Genomic DNA, 15,199 nt, shown 5'->3' with positions numbered 1-15,199 from the left:
CATGTGGCTCTTTCATCCCTCTTCTGCAGCTCCCTGTCATCAGTCGGCTTCACAATTGATAGGGGTTTCGGTTAGGACAGGTAGAGGAAAAAGGATGCCGCGCTAGGAGGAGACTCTATGATGGGGGAACTAGACTTCAGATCAGTTCCACAACTGAACACTGTGTGTGTGTGTGTGTGTGTTAGGACCTTTGTGGCTCTTGAATGTTTAAGGTTGCCGACCCCTGCTGTAAGGGGTGAGTTTGATCACAAAAGCCCGTTGAGGTTTCTTATTTAGTCCAACCTTCTACTCAGAGATCATTATCCACCCAAGATAAGTTCATGTGGCAAGCTGTTCCACTGGCCGTTAGCTGGGATCATCAGAAATGTCTTCTCGAGTCCATACTAAAACTTCATTGATCAAGAACAGTCCATCTAAGTCTACTTCTTGGGTTTTATCCATTGGTTCTGGTCCCCCCCTGTGGGCCAACTGAGACGGTCAACTTGTGGGTGACCACCTGCGAGATCTAAAGGCTACCATAATTGCTCTCCTTGCTCTTCTCATTGGCATAATAAACATCCTAAGTAATCCTTTTAGCCATTCCAGTTTGGTTTCTAAGTCCTTCAGATATTCCTTGATCTCCTGAACTTGCTGGAATATCTGATCCGTAAACTGTTTTAACCGTGATTTTTGCATAAGCCAGTTGACAGCATTCATACTTGTTAAACTACAATGACTGAATTCACACAACAGAATTGGCTCAAGCCAAATAAGCTGTATCTCTGCCGGCGTTCAAGCTGGAGTTTTTCTCATCTTCTTGGAGATGAGTCCACATTTGAAGTCTTCCTTATTCAATTTAAGGGACGTGTCGGCTCAGTGTCTAAGATGCTGAGCTTGTCGATCGGAAAGGTTGGCAGTTTGGCGGTTCGAATCCCCAGCGCCACGTGAACAGAGTGAGCTCCCGTGACTTGTCCCAGCTTCTGCCAACCTAGCAGTTCGAAAGCACGTAAAAAATGCAAGTGATAAAATAGGAACCACCCTTGGTGGGAAGGTAACAGCATTCCATGCGTTGAGTCATGCCGGCCACATGACCACAGATACGTCTTCGGACAGTGCTGGCTCTTCTGCTTTGAAACAGAGATGACCACCGGCCACTAGAGTCAGGAACAACTAGCACATATGTGCCAGGGGAACCTTTACCTTATTCAATTTAGGTTTTATTGGGTGTGTGTGTGTGTGTGTGTTATTTTTTTTATTTTGCTTTATTCGTATCCATGGAGGGGTGGGGGGGGGGGTCCTAAATTTAAAAAAAAAATCTGTCTGTTGATCAAGGATTATGAAAAACTAACCAATAAATCAATGCAGGTAGTTTTCCTTCTAGGGAAATGCCAGCCAGAAAAAGGGGAAACTCAGTTTCTTTGTTGGTTGTTGCTAAAACACACTGTTGTCAGTTCAATTGCCCCCCTCAGCTGCAGAGGATGACAGAAAATAAGAAATAGCAGTGTCGATATCCCATTACTATAAACCTTATCTGGAAAAACCCTAAAACTTTTTAGATTTATAATTTTTGTACCACAGTCTGCCACCACCAATTGTTCTGCTTTCGTGAATATGGCCTAGGACTGCAATGAAATAAACTAAACCAAAGATAGTTGGTTTGTTCTACACACATACACCACACCAAAACAATCCTAATTTGTCATCCACAGCTTAGTAAACCCAGTTAGTAAGCCCAGACTTGTAACATACTACATTAGGTTAATTTTAACCATAAAGGAGAATATTTGTAGCTCAGAGGTGAAATGAAGGTGCTCTCTGTTATTGAAGGTTTTAATGTGCTGATTGTTTTGTCACTCAAGCAATTGCATTGATACTGAAACTATATGCATCACATTCCAAGATTGTTTTCCCTTTTTTAAAAAAAGAAATCCTAATTTTCATTCTACATCAAAAGTCATCTATTTGGAAATGAAAATACGGACTTGCCATTTGGTACGATCTTCCGGTTTATGATATTTGAACTGCTTTCTTTCTTTTTTTCATGCAACAATTTCGTTGTCTGTTTTTTTTCTAATTTTAAAAAAATATATTACCATATTTGTACAATGTTTTGGAAGGTTTTAGATTTCAAGGGACGGTTTGGAAGCCTTTGAAAGAAGTGAAAAAGATTTGGAAAGCTAACCGATTCTTTTCTTTTTTTAACCCTCTTCTGGCATCTTTCTTCAAAGTCAGCGTTTTCAGGACAGCTTCTGATTTTTTATTTCTTTCTTCGATCGTAGCTCTCCGTAGATGGATCCTTCCCCCCCCCCAGACCCCCCACCCACCCTGCAAGTTTCCATCAGCAATGTCAACATCTTTAATAAAAGCCGAAGCTATTCCTTGCATTTCAGTATTGAAATAAATTACTGGGTTGGAGAAAAGGGACGGGCGAGGGGAGACAATTTGAAAAGCTGGTTTCAAACGCCCATTTATAATTTACAATAAATGATGATTTATAATAAAACGGCTTAACTTTCATCTCGCTTGAAGGGCGCCAGATGCTGGGATGCAAAGATGTGAAAAATTTTGCTGGGTTCTCTCCTTTGTTTTTCAGTTATTCATACCCTTGGAAAGGGTGTGTGTGTGTTTTTTTAAAAAAAAAATTATTTTTGCATCCAATCTTCCGTCCTGGGATTTGGGGCTGGAGCGATGAAAATTTGGACTCAGCCGGTCCGTAACCTGGCTGCGATTCCTCCTTAAATTCACATTTCAGCTGTACAAGGGACAAGATGTAATCAAAGGTGCAAAAAGAAAGCTTTTGAAGAGATCTGTTTTGCACAGGAGCAGCCCCAGACTTCCAAAACCAAGATTATTATTTTTTTAACTCCTGACATTTCCTACCTTCATCATCTAATGTTTATTCCAAAAAGCCTTTGTCAAGCTGGTTATGCCCTAGGAAGATACCCCATTGGGCAGAGTGTATTTCCTCCTTAAGCCCAGAGAAAATTTTCTGCTGAGAGACCATCTGGTCCTATATAGATCCTCCAGTATTTCTAGGTCTGAAGAAGGCTAGTACTCTACAGGTGATTTATAGCACCTTCCTAGCACCTCCCAGCCATTGCTGGGGTGATAAAACCTCTCCTTGTTACAGTTAAACTGGCATAGCGATGCCTGGGTGGAGCTCAAAGATGCTAGGTTTGTCTAGATTTATTGGATTTATATGCCGCCCTTCTCCCAAGGACTCAGGGCAGCGTACAACATAAAAGAAAACACATATTACACAAATTTAAAGGGACATTAAATAAAGTATCCAAAAAAAAACCCAATTGATATTTACAATAAAAATTCAAAAATTTAACTAAACCAAATTGATCCTATAAATCCTATGCTCTAAGTCAGTGGTCTCCAACTTTGGCAACTTTTAAGACCTGTGGACTTCAACTCCCAGAGTTCCTCAGCCAGCTCAACTTTTAAGACCTGTGGACTTCAACTCCCAGAGTTCCTCAGCCAGCTTTGCTGGCTGAGGAACTCTGGGAGTTGAAGTCCACAGGTCTTAAAAGTTGCCAAGGTTGGAGACCACTGCTCTAGGTCAACCACAGGGGAAGGAACTAAGAGTCCTTTTATTAAAAAAAGAGAGAGAAAAGAGAGAGGACCATGTATCTCCTTGGCATCTTGCTTTCCTTCAACAGGACCTCCAGGTGGAGTTTAGTCTCTACATCTTGCAATCAACGGTACAATCAAAACAGAGCTGGAAGGAGCCTTAGAAGTCTTCTAGTCCAACCCCCTGCTCAAGCAGAAGGCCCTATACCATTTCAAATGGGTGGCTGTCCATTCTTTTCTTAAAATCCTCCAGTGATGGAGCACTCACAAACTTCTGGAGGCAACTTCTGTTCCACTGGTTGACTCTCCTCACTGTTAGGAAGTTTCTCCTGGATTCCAGGTTGCTTGCTCTCCATGGTTAGTTTCCATCCATTGCTTCTTGTCCTGCCTTCTGGGTGCTTTGGAAAATGACTTAATCCTCTCTCCTCAAGTACTGGAATACTGCTGTCATCTCCAGTCTTTCTTTTCTCTAGACCAGCCATGCCTAAATACTGCAACCGTTCTTCAGATGTTTCTGACTTCCAGGCCTTTAATCATCTTAGTTGCCTTAATCGTCTTAAAGTAGACAATATCGAGATCCTCCATGCAGCAAATGTCTCCAAGCCACCGAACTGATTCTTAGCTACCCAAAGGGATTCACACGGCAACCATCAAGTCCATCGTCAAGGCAGACGGAAGCATCTTCACAACCCAAAGCCCTCCCCTTTGGTTCGTGCATGGTGGTGCTGTTCACATGTACATTACGTATCATGATACACATGTACAGTATCATTACAACTTACAACATGTGTACACATGTACATATGATACGTGAAATGATAGCTACTTTGTTCCACTGCGAGATGCTTTGGTCTTAAGAGGGATTACCTGTGTAGGACATACAGGCTAACCTCTCCCAGAAGAGTTGTGAAACTGATTTGTCCTGGATATAGTATCCGAGACATCATCCTGCCGAAGACCTAATTCCTTCCCACAGCAGAGTCTTATATCTATGTCTGTAGTATTCTTCTCGTTTTCTCTATCGCTTCTTACTGGTTTCATTATTGTGATAATATTATTAGTCTATTCCTTTGCAAGTACACTGACCGCTTCTGCACTGGAGACAAATTCCTTGTGTGTTTAATCACACTTGACCAAATAGATCCTGTTCTGCTCTACTGTATTAATTCTACTTTATTCTACTGTATTCTACTCTACTCTATTCTAGTAATTCTACTCTACTGTATTAATTCTACTCTATCCTATTGATTCTACTCTACTTTATTCTATTAATTCTACTTTACTCTATTCCATTCTATTAATTCTACTCTACTAATTCTACTCTACTCTATTCTAGTAATTCTATTCTACTCTACTGTATTAATTCTACTCTATTCTATTGATTCTACTCTACTTTATTCCATTAATTCTACTTTACTCTATTCCATTCTATTAATTCTACTCTACTAATTCTACTCTACTCTATTCTAGTAATTCTACTCTACTGTATTAATTCTACTCTATTCTAGTAATTCTACTCTACTGTATTAATTCTACTCTACTTTATTCTATTAATTATACTCTATTCTATTAATTCTACTTTACTAATTATACTCTACTCTATTCCCATTCCCAATTCCATTCTATTCTATTCCCATTCCATTCCATTCCTCCTCTCCTCTCTTTTATTGCTACTCTACTCTGTAGCTAGCCATCTGGCTCTTACGGACACAGGATCGTCCTCCATGTGATCCAAAACAGTCTTTAGGCCAGGTAATGTGTGACATAATGAAGCAAACACGGTCTTGTTCAAAATCCAGAGACACAATCCAGAGCCAACAATCCTCGGTATGTAAAATACAATTTATTATAGTGCAGCCATTCATAAGTTAATCAACACCACAATGTTCCATTCAAAACTCAAAACATCTCACCAATAAATACTGCATCAAAGTGTTTGGAGTGTCAGATCGTCATTGCATCACAAGCTAACAGTGGTCATTTCTACAGGGCACCCCTTTGGACAACGGGCAAAACTGGCTGCCCACATTATAAAAAAAAAAAGACACCGATCAGTTTTCCAAGTGGAAAGTACAGGGCAGTGATTTGTCAAGCTGTTTTCAGGAATGGCAGAATGTCAATTTACCTGGAAACACGGAATCACTTAGGAATATTTACACCTCTTCCTAGGCCTGTGTAGATGGATTCAAAGGAGTCCCATTGAGCCACCTTCATGAATCCATCTTTCTACATAATAATCACAACAACTTCTCTACGCTGCCTTCAGAAAGCTTTCCAATTTCAATTCACCAGCCAAAGGTCGCAAACTCTACTTTCAAAAAAAGCCCCTTCAGTTAAAAAAAAATCTTTTCCTGGGGAAAGGAGTATCTTTGGAGAACCCCACCCCCCCCAAAAAAAAACAAAGGAAGGAAGAATGAATGAATGAATGAAAGAAAGAAGGAAGAAAGAAAAAGAAGGAAGGATGAAAGAAAGAAAAATAAAAAAGGATGAAAGAAAGAAAAGGAAGGATGGATAAAAGAATGAATGAAAGAATGAAAGAGAAAGAAAAGGAAGGAAAGAATGAATGAAAGAAAGAAAAGGAAGGAAAGAATGAAAGGACAGAAGGAAAGAAAGAAATCAAAAGAAAGAAAAAAGAAAAGGAAGGAAAGAATGAAAGGAAGGAAGGAAGGAAAGAAAAAGAAAGAGGAAGGGAAGGAGGGGGGGGGAGAGAATCCTGCCTCCTAGCATTATGATTAAGTTTCAACTAAAGAAAATATGCCAATGGTTTTGATCATCTAAGTTGGATTGTTTTGGGTCAAAAAATTAGGGGGTTGTTGCCTGTCCCTTGAATTTCAGTGGCGTGAGTTCAGAAGGTCCATTTAAGGCTGGAATGTTCAACCTTGGCAACTTTAAGACTCGTGGACTTCAACTCCCAGAATGGCTGGCTGGGGAACTCTGGAAGTTGAAGTCCACAAGTCTTAAAAGTTGCTGGCTGGGGAATTCTGGGAGTTGGAAGTCCACAGATCTTAAAGTTCCTTGGTTCATGAATTCTGGGAGTTGAAGTCCACGGACTTAAAAGTTGCCAATGTTGGACACCCCTGAGGGGGGAAATGGGATTTGGAGCACACCGGCTTGCCGATTGTTATTAGGGACTCTACTCTCCTGAAGGATGTTCCTCAAACATAAGCTATTGATGCTCTTCATGTGAACAGAGGACTCCACCTCTTCATTTTCCACTCTTTTTTTTTGGTCACGTGGTCGTCATCCCTTCCTTCCCATCCCAAAAGGCGAAAAAAAAACCCCAGATTTGTTGACCAAACGCAACACTTTGAGATGTCTTTGAAATTAGGCCAACAACTAATTTTTGTATTTTATACTATAAACCAGGGGTAGTCAACCTTTTTATACCTACCGCCCACTTTTGTATCTCTGTTAGTAGTAAAATTTTCTAACCTCCCACCGGTTCCACAGTAATGGTGATTTATAAAGTAGGGAAGTAACTTTACTTTATAAAATTTATAAAGCAGAGTTATAGCAAACCCCTACCGCCCACCACGAAAGCTGGAACGCCCACTATTGGGCAGTAGGGACCAGGTTGACTACCATTGCTATAAACTAATTTTAAAAAATAGCATTTCCCCAAAACTTAGGCCAATAACTGATCCCTGGTAGTAATCCTGTCTCTCTAACAAGACAGGAAGACCTCAACCTACAACTAGGAGGAAAACCTGGCCCATTACAGTCGTAAGTCGGTCACAAGCAGATCATCATATGACCAGACCCGATTCTACAACCTTAAAAGTCATTAAGGGACTGCCACGGTTGTAAAGTGAACTCCACAGCCATTAAGCGAATGCTGTGGTTGTTAAGCAGCCTCACTGACAACCGGAAGTAAACACCAAAGTGTTGTAAATCAGGTTAAAACCGCAAACAGCCACAAATGTGAGCTTGTTGCCACGGATGTGACCACAAGGAGCTACAGGTAGCCCTCGACTCCCGACCCACAACTGGGACTGGAATTGACGCTGCTAAGCGAGAGATTTGTGAAACGACTCCCGCCCCCTTTTACGATTTCTCTCGCCACAGTTGTTAAGTGAATCACAGCAGTCATTAAGTGAGTAGTGAGGTTGTTTAGTGAACCTGGCTTCAAAGCCCCTGGTTCCGCGACTCGGGAGGAGCAAAAGGCGATCACGTGACCTCAGAGCACCGCGACCGTTGTAAGTACGTGCCAGTTCCCAAGCACCTGAATTTTGATCATGTGACCATGGGAATGCTGCGGTGGTCGTAAGTGTGAAAAATGGTCATAAGTGGCTTATTTCAGTGCCGTTGGAACTTCGGTCACTAAATGAACTGTTGTTATGTCGAGGTCTGCTTATCTTTGGCACAGCAAATACAACCCGCCAATTTTAATTTTGAATTATTTCTTTAGGGTTCAGTTAAGAGAGTTTCCAACCAGGCTCGATGGATGCCTTCCATAAGAGCCTAAAGGAAGATGGGAAAAGGGGAGATGTGCCAGGTTTTCCCTTCCCCACAATCTTTAGGGCCGGGGGTCTCAATTAACCAGGAGATGTCCTGTCACTAAACCAGATCAAACCACTCAAAGAGCTTTGCACCCACTCGCCTAACCACACATTCGTTTTACGCGGCCTGCGTTTCTATCCCGAAGTTACTCCCAAGATGACCGAGGCAGTGTAATTCGTCTTCTGCATCACTTTGTGTTGTTTCCCCACCACCACACACACACAACAATCTTATGAGGTAGGCTAGGCAGAGAGATAGTGACTGAGGCCATGGGTGCTCAGTGTGCTTCACGGCTGAGTGGGGACTTCCAATCCAGCCTACCCATTGCATAGCACTCTCTTTCTCTCTCTCTCTCTCTCTCTGTGTCATCTGAGACCTTGAAGAGCAAGGAAGGAGAATCTCTCCCTCGCTTCCTGCTTCTATTATGGAATGTGCAACAAGCCCTCAGGTACACCAGATTTAAAACAAAAGAAATCCCAAAGCAAAAAATAAAACAACTACCAACCCCTTACACTGGTTTCTACTTAAATGCCAAGTTGACTTTAGAAAGGAACGTTCACTTCCTGCAAACACGACATGGACAGCGTGATTTAAAATGCTAAAGTCCCCTTAAACCAGTTACGATTTTCCCGAAAGTCTGGCTTGTAGAATGATTATCCTCTTATCTAAGGGGCGGAAAGGTAGTTTCAAAAAACAGAATTATAAACATGTTCTGACTATAGCAACACATAAACTCTCTCGCCCAGCGCTCCCGCGTATGATAAAGGTATATAGGCTTATAATATAGTCTATCTAAGAAGTAGCTCTGAATTGGGCAGCTATGTGATAAATACTAACAAGGTGTCTCTCTCCATCTTTTCACCATCCATTTAGGGTTGTCTTTGCGGCAGATTTCCTCCCCCCATTAAACTGATGTTCCGTGGGAGGGTGCGATCCTATGATTCCCTATGTGAATACATGTTGGGAAACCGCCCTGCTACTTAAGCCCAGATCTGTGGAGAAAAACATCAAACAATAGTTAGCTATGTGACAGGGATTCAAAGAAAGAGAGAAGGAAGGAAAGGAAGGGAGGGAGGGAGGGAGGGAGGGAGAGAGGAAGGAAGGAAAGAAAAAAGAAAGGAAAGCTAAAAAGAAAGAGGAGGAAGGAAGTTAAGAAAGGAAGGAGGAAGAAAAAGAAAAAAAGAAGAAAGAAGTGAATGAAAGAAAGAAGGAAAGAAAGAAAAAGAAAAGGAAGAAAGAAGAAAAAGAAAGAAGGAAGGAAGGAAGAGAAAAAGAAAGAAAAAAGAAGAAAGAAGAAAAACTAAGAAGAAGGAAGGGAAGGAAGAAGAAAGAAAGAAAGAAGAAAGAAGAAAAAAGAAAGAAAGAAGGGAGAAGGAAGAAAAGAAAGAAGGAAGGAAGAGAAAAAAAAGAAAGAAAGAGAAGGAAAAATAAAGAAAGAAGGAAGAAGAAGGAGACGGAAGAAAGAAAGAAAAAAGAAGGAGAAGGAAAGAAAAAAGGAAGACGGAAAAAAAAGAAAAAGGAAGAAGAAAGGAAAAAGAAAGAAGAGAGGAAGGAAAGGAAGGAAGAAAGAAAAAAAGAAAGGAAGGAAGAAAAAAAAGAAAGAAAGAAAAAAGAAAAAGAGAAGGAAGAAGGAAAGAGGAGGAAGGACGAAAAAGAGAAGGAAGGAAGGAAGGAAGGAAGAAAAGGAAAGGAAGAAAAAAGAAGGAAAGGAAAGGAAGGAAGCAAAGAAAAGAAAAAGAAAGAGAAGAGAAGGAAGAGGAAGGAAGAAGAGGAAGAAAACACATCCTTACCCTTAGAGTGTGATCCCATGATCCAGAACAAATGCCGTCCCGTCGGGTGAAACCCTCAAATGCTCACACGGTTCTCGTGACCGAACAAAATGGAGACACGTGATCCTTTGAGGACATCCCAAACGTTGATGGTGTATCGTAGCCGGCAAATAATAAACGCCCTGTGGACAAAATTGGTCAGGTCTGGTCCCAAATTGCAATGCTCCAATACCTCAGGGGCTGCCCAAAGATGAGGGAGTCAAGCTATCTCTGAGGATAGAACAAGAAGCAATGGGTGGAAACTAATCAAGGAGAGAAGCACTTAGAACTAAGGAGGAATTCCTGACAGTTAAAACCAATCAGTGGAACAACTTCCCTCCAGAAGTTGCGAATGCTCCAACACTGGAAGTTTTTAAGAGGATGTTGGATAGCCATTTGTCTGAAACGGTATAGGGTTTCCGCCTAGGCAGGGGGTTGGACTAGAAGACCTCCAAGGTCCCTTCCAACTCTGTTATGCTTATTCCGCATCACAGCATTAAGAGGATGACAGAATCGGTCAATCAATTGTGCTGTTGACACAACCAATCCAATCAAAGCTCCCAAACAGATTCACAAGTAGAAGAAAACCACTTTAAATCTAAAGGGAAAATGGATCTTCAGCCAGCAATCATAATGCACAACACAGCCGTAATTCTCAGCTCAACGTTCCATCGTATAACTTTGTGATTTACTCCAGGGTAATAACAGTGTAATAAACAGGTGGCTCAGTGGCTAAGACGCTGAGCTTGTCGATCAGAAAGGTCAGCAGTTCGAATCCCTAGCGCGCGTAACGGAGTGAGCTCCCGTGACTTGTCCCAGCATCTGCCAACCTAGCAGCTGAAAAGCACGTAAAAATGCAAGTAGAAAATAGGGACCCCCTTTGGTGGGAAGGGAACAGCGCTCCATGCGCCTTTGGCGTTGAGTCATGCTGGCCCATGACTACAGAGACCTCTTCGCACAACGCTGGCTGTTCAGCTTGAAACGGAGATGAGCAACGCCCCCTAGAGTCGGGAACAACTAGCACAGATGTCCGAGGGGAACCTTTACATTTTAATAAGCCTCCCCCGCTCACCTATTGAGTGAATTCACTGGGCTAAAGGAAACATTGTGGGCTCTCCACCTATATATTCTAAGCGAGAGGCTGAAACACACCTAGAGATTATTTTAAGTCTCAAGGTCTGGAAGAGTTTAACTTTACTGATGCTGCTATCATCAGCCAAGCTAAACGGGAAGAAGACCACGCTTAAGTCTCCTCCTTGTTAGTTCCCTGAGAAAAGAAAATACATCAGGATTCACATCTCACCACTAAGAGAAAAATCCACGCTGGAGCTCCGAAGATGATGCTTTCTTTGGAAATAAATAGCCACCTCTCTGTCTGCTCGAAGGTCATATAAACGGCACTCAAGAAGAAGGGAAGAAGAAAAAAAAGAAAATTCATTATCTAGATCATTTTTAAATGATATGATCATACCAAGGTTTTAGCCGTACTGGTAAAACTCCCTTATAACCCTGTAATTGCTTAATTAGGGGTAGAGGTTGGATGCAGCTGAGCGTTTACTGGCCGTCTGCCCTTCCTGACAGCACGGGAGTTCAACAGCAGCAGATTTTTTTTTTCCTTTATGCCCTAGAAGAGAAACATCTGCCGCTACCTGGGATCGAACTCTCAACCTTCCAAGCGTGAGGCAGTGTCCTCACCACTAGCCCACCACACCGCTCCTCTTAGCTATGCCAACAAAGCTACATAAATAAATCTGAATACTGTGCCCTACACACTGATCAGTTACGATCACATTGCCCAGGTGTGTCAGGCTTCAATTCCCCATGGATTCAGGGGTGGGATTCGACCGGTAAGGAATAGTTTGGGTGAACCAGTAGCTCCGACGATCAGCTGGGAGCGAACTGGTTTGCCCCAATGATAGATGGGCCCCCTCTGCCCACACTATTTGCTACATTTATCTTCTCAGCTGATTCGTGCAGCTGTGTTACTCCTCAGAAGAAACCCGGAAGTGAAGATTTCTTCAAACTGTCCATGCGCGCGCAAATCGCATAATCACCGAACCCGTTGTTAAACTGCGAGGATCCCACCACTGCATGGATTCCATGCGGTGTCAGTCCTGCAGCCATCTTTCTTTTGAATCTTTGGCCTGCCACACTTTCTATTATTTTACTATGCATTTTCTATTGTGGAAAATGGGAGGGGGGATTGTACGGAGTTTAGATGCTATGCAGCCATAACAACATTCTTTCTAGAAGCCAAGGTCATCCTTTGTCTCTGCACCTCTGCACCTGACCGGAACTGGATGGGTGGAAGCTGCCAGCATGGCAGTGGGAATTGGACCATGGGATGGACTTGTGGGTGTGGGGGCAAGATCTTGAACTTTCAACTAGGTGGAGAAAACCGGGAAGCCTTCAGATTCGGTTTCCCAGATGTGCCAACAGGCTCTCTTCATAAATTGGAACTTGAGCAATATTTGCCTTGGACTCTGATTTACTTTTGGATGCTATTTGGAACCCTGGCATGGAGCTTCTTTGCTCATTCGAGAGTCACCATCCCTAATCTGTCTCTCTCTTTAAACTGTTCTGGATCTCAATCTCCAGAATTCTCACGTATGAATATTCTGCCCAAGGAATTCTGGGAATGGAAGGCCGTACATACTGGAAGTTGCCTAAGATCAAACGAAATCGAAAGAGGCTGCCCAAGAAACTGACGTTGGAAGCGCATTCTTAGCTGTGAAAACCTAGCCTTTGGTGCCTCAACTAATGGATTGCCTTATCAAAGAAGCCCATCTTGACCTTTTTGGTTGACCAGTAAGTTATGAAGTGGCTTCCCAAGAGAAGACATCTCCTTTTAAAAACAAAAAACAAAAAAAAACAGGATGCATTTATTTCAACTGTCCTTTTTCTCTAGATTTCCTTGCTGCCTTGGGAGATTATTATTTTAGCTTATTTTTGTTGCGAAAGCATTTTTACACCACTTGGGAATAATCTTTTTGGCATGGAAAGATGGGGGCAGGATGTCCAAAACAAGCTAATAAATAACATTTAACATTAGCTTCCAATAACATCCCATACTTCTTCTACCTCATTTGCCATTGTTAACTTTTTCCCTCCCGCATAAATTCCAGAGCTGTGGTTTGGCTCCTAGAGAATTACATTCAAACCCATTTGTTTAGGAGATTTCTTTGGCTTATTGATTTGTCCCCCCCGTCCCCCAGGAGTGCAGGGCAAAATATCTGTGGATTATTCCATGTTAACCCTGCAAGGGCAATGAGGATGAAAAGATCTGAGCTAAAAGCCCTGGAGAAATTCCAAGGCTAAGAAGGTATTTTAAAATCTTAAAGGGATATTGAACCCTGGTTCAGATTCAGTAAGGACAGAGAGATTAGTGCAATTCAGCGTCCCTCTAAGGAGCTGCCAATAAAATAATCAAATGCATATCTTGAAGTACATTCCCAGAAGTCTTAGCCAATGTAGTAGGGGATGCTGGAAGTTGCAAGAGCAACATCTGGAAGTCAAAGATTGCCCATCCTTCGATCTAGGTCAGGGGTCAGCAACCTTAAACACTCAGAAACACAAAGTCCTAACCGGAAGCCCCTGTTTAATTCTGGAGCCGATCAGAAGTCCAGTTCCCCCACCAAGAGTCTCCTCCCAGAGCAGCATCCTTTTCCCTCTACCTGTCCTAACCGAAAACCCTATCAATTGTGAGCCGATGAGCAACAGGGAGCCGCAGCAGAGGGATGAAAGAGCCACATGAGGCTCCAGAGCCGCAGGTGGCCAACCCCTGGTCTAGGGCTTATGCATCCATCAAGTGGTAATGGGAAAATTTTAGAGGAACATTCATTGACCTAGGAACTTGATGTCGGGCAGAGACATGAGATCTCAAGTCCTTCAAAGGATCTGGAATTTGCACGCTTATCATTCCCAGACTAATGGTTGGTTGAGGCTGATAGGAATTGAGAGTCTAACACGATCCCTAAGGTGCTTTTTCAAGAGGCAACTGGACTTCCTTCAAAGGCATTTCACTTCTTAGGAAAAAGGGGGAGAAGAAGAAACACGATTAAAAGTGAAATTCGTGAGAGCCCAAGGGAAAATGGATAAAAGGGGAAGAAGGGGGGGAAAGAGTTGTATTAGTAGATTAAAGGGATAGTAGTATGATTGGTATTGTTATGCAAACTAATGAAGAAATAAAGAAAGTATAGTATATTGTTAATTGTAGAAAAAAAGTGAAAGAAATGCCCTCTATGTCAAAACGTAACTAGAGGATATATATTGTTTATAGTAAAATAGACCTGTAGTGAAATATGAAATGATAATTTGGTGCAATTTTTGAAGGGGCAATTGAGATATTGTTTACGTACAAAGAAAAAATGAGTATATAAAAAATGGAAAATGATGGGAGAAAATAATTTGGCTGACAGTGAAAATCAAGCTATGATGTAAAATGGATTATATAAAGGAGAGGATGTAAAAGGGAAGATCCGGCCAACACTTTGTTTCTATAATATGTGTAAAGTTGTATTACCGTATATACTCGAGTATAGGCCGACCCGAATATAAGCCGAGGCACCTAATTTTACCACAAAAAACTGGAAAGTTATTGACTCTATAAGCTAGGGTGGGAAATGCAGCAGCTACCGGTAAATTTCAAAATAAAATAGATACCAATAATGTTTTGAATATTTTTCAAAGAAAAACAGTAAACTAGCGGTGTTTCAATGAAATACTTCACTCACCTCATGATGCTGATGTCCCGCTGGTGATGATGATGTCCCTGCAGCCGCGGGAGCGATGTCCCGCCTCCTATGACACACGGCACAGTGATTCCTATCATTGGATCACTGTACCAGAGGAGGTGGGACATCGCTATGTGGCTGCTTGCCATAACAAGGAGGAGGTGGGACATCGTTGCAGAGCGGCAGGAGGGGGAGGAAGGGGAATCGTAAGACAGCCCTGCATACATTAGAACTTGAGGAGGGGGGATGGTGCGGTGCACGCTGCGCGGCAACTAACACAGAGGGAGGGGAAACTCACAGGGGCACTGGGCCATTCACGAGTGTCACACAGCGGCATGGCCCCCGCCCCTTTTCTCCTCCATTTCGGGCAAATTTTCACTGACTCGAGTATAAGCCGAGGCGGCTTTTTTCAGCCCAAAAAGTGGGCTGAAAAACTAGGCTTATACTCGAGTATATACAGTAAAAAATACAAAAAAAGTTTGAAAAACAAAGGCGTACACTTCTCATCCAGAAGCTTCTTCAGTTCCGACTGGATGGTTTGGGATGAAGAGCCACATGCGGCTCCAGAGCCGCATGTGGGAAATGGAGGGTTAATATTCC

The 15,199-nt window shown here is 42.3% G+C and overlaps 1 protein-coding gene across 1 annotated transcript in view; it reads right to left on the bottom strand.

The window, feature by feature from the left end:
- Window positions 1-7,100: 7,100 nt before the first annotated feature.
- The window catches only part of GNB5 (G protein subunit beta 5), a 38,573-nt gene continuing 30,474 nt past the window's right edge, over window positions 7,101-15,199 (bottom strand). Inside the window, exon 12 of the mRNA XM_032233623.1 lies at window positions 7,101-9,050. Coding sequence (XP_032089514.1) covers window positions 9,039-9,050 — 12 coding nt within the window. The 3' untranslated portion in view covers window positions 7,101-9,038. The remainder of the gene's footprint in view (window positions 9,051-15,199) is intronic.

Source organism: Thamnophis elegans, chromosome 16 (assembly GCF_009769535.1).
Source record: "Thamnophis elegans isolate rThaEle1 chromosome 16, rThaEle1.pri, whole genome shotgun sequence".
In the NCBI taxonomy this organism is placed as follows: domain Eukaryota; kingdom Metazoa; phylum Chordata; class Lepidosauria; order Squamata; family Colubridae; genus Thamnophis; species Thamnophis elegans.
This window is presented reverse-complemented; position numbering and strand designations above follow the sequence as displayed.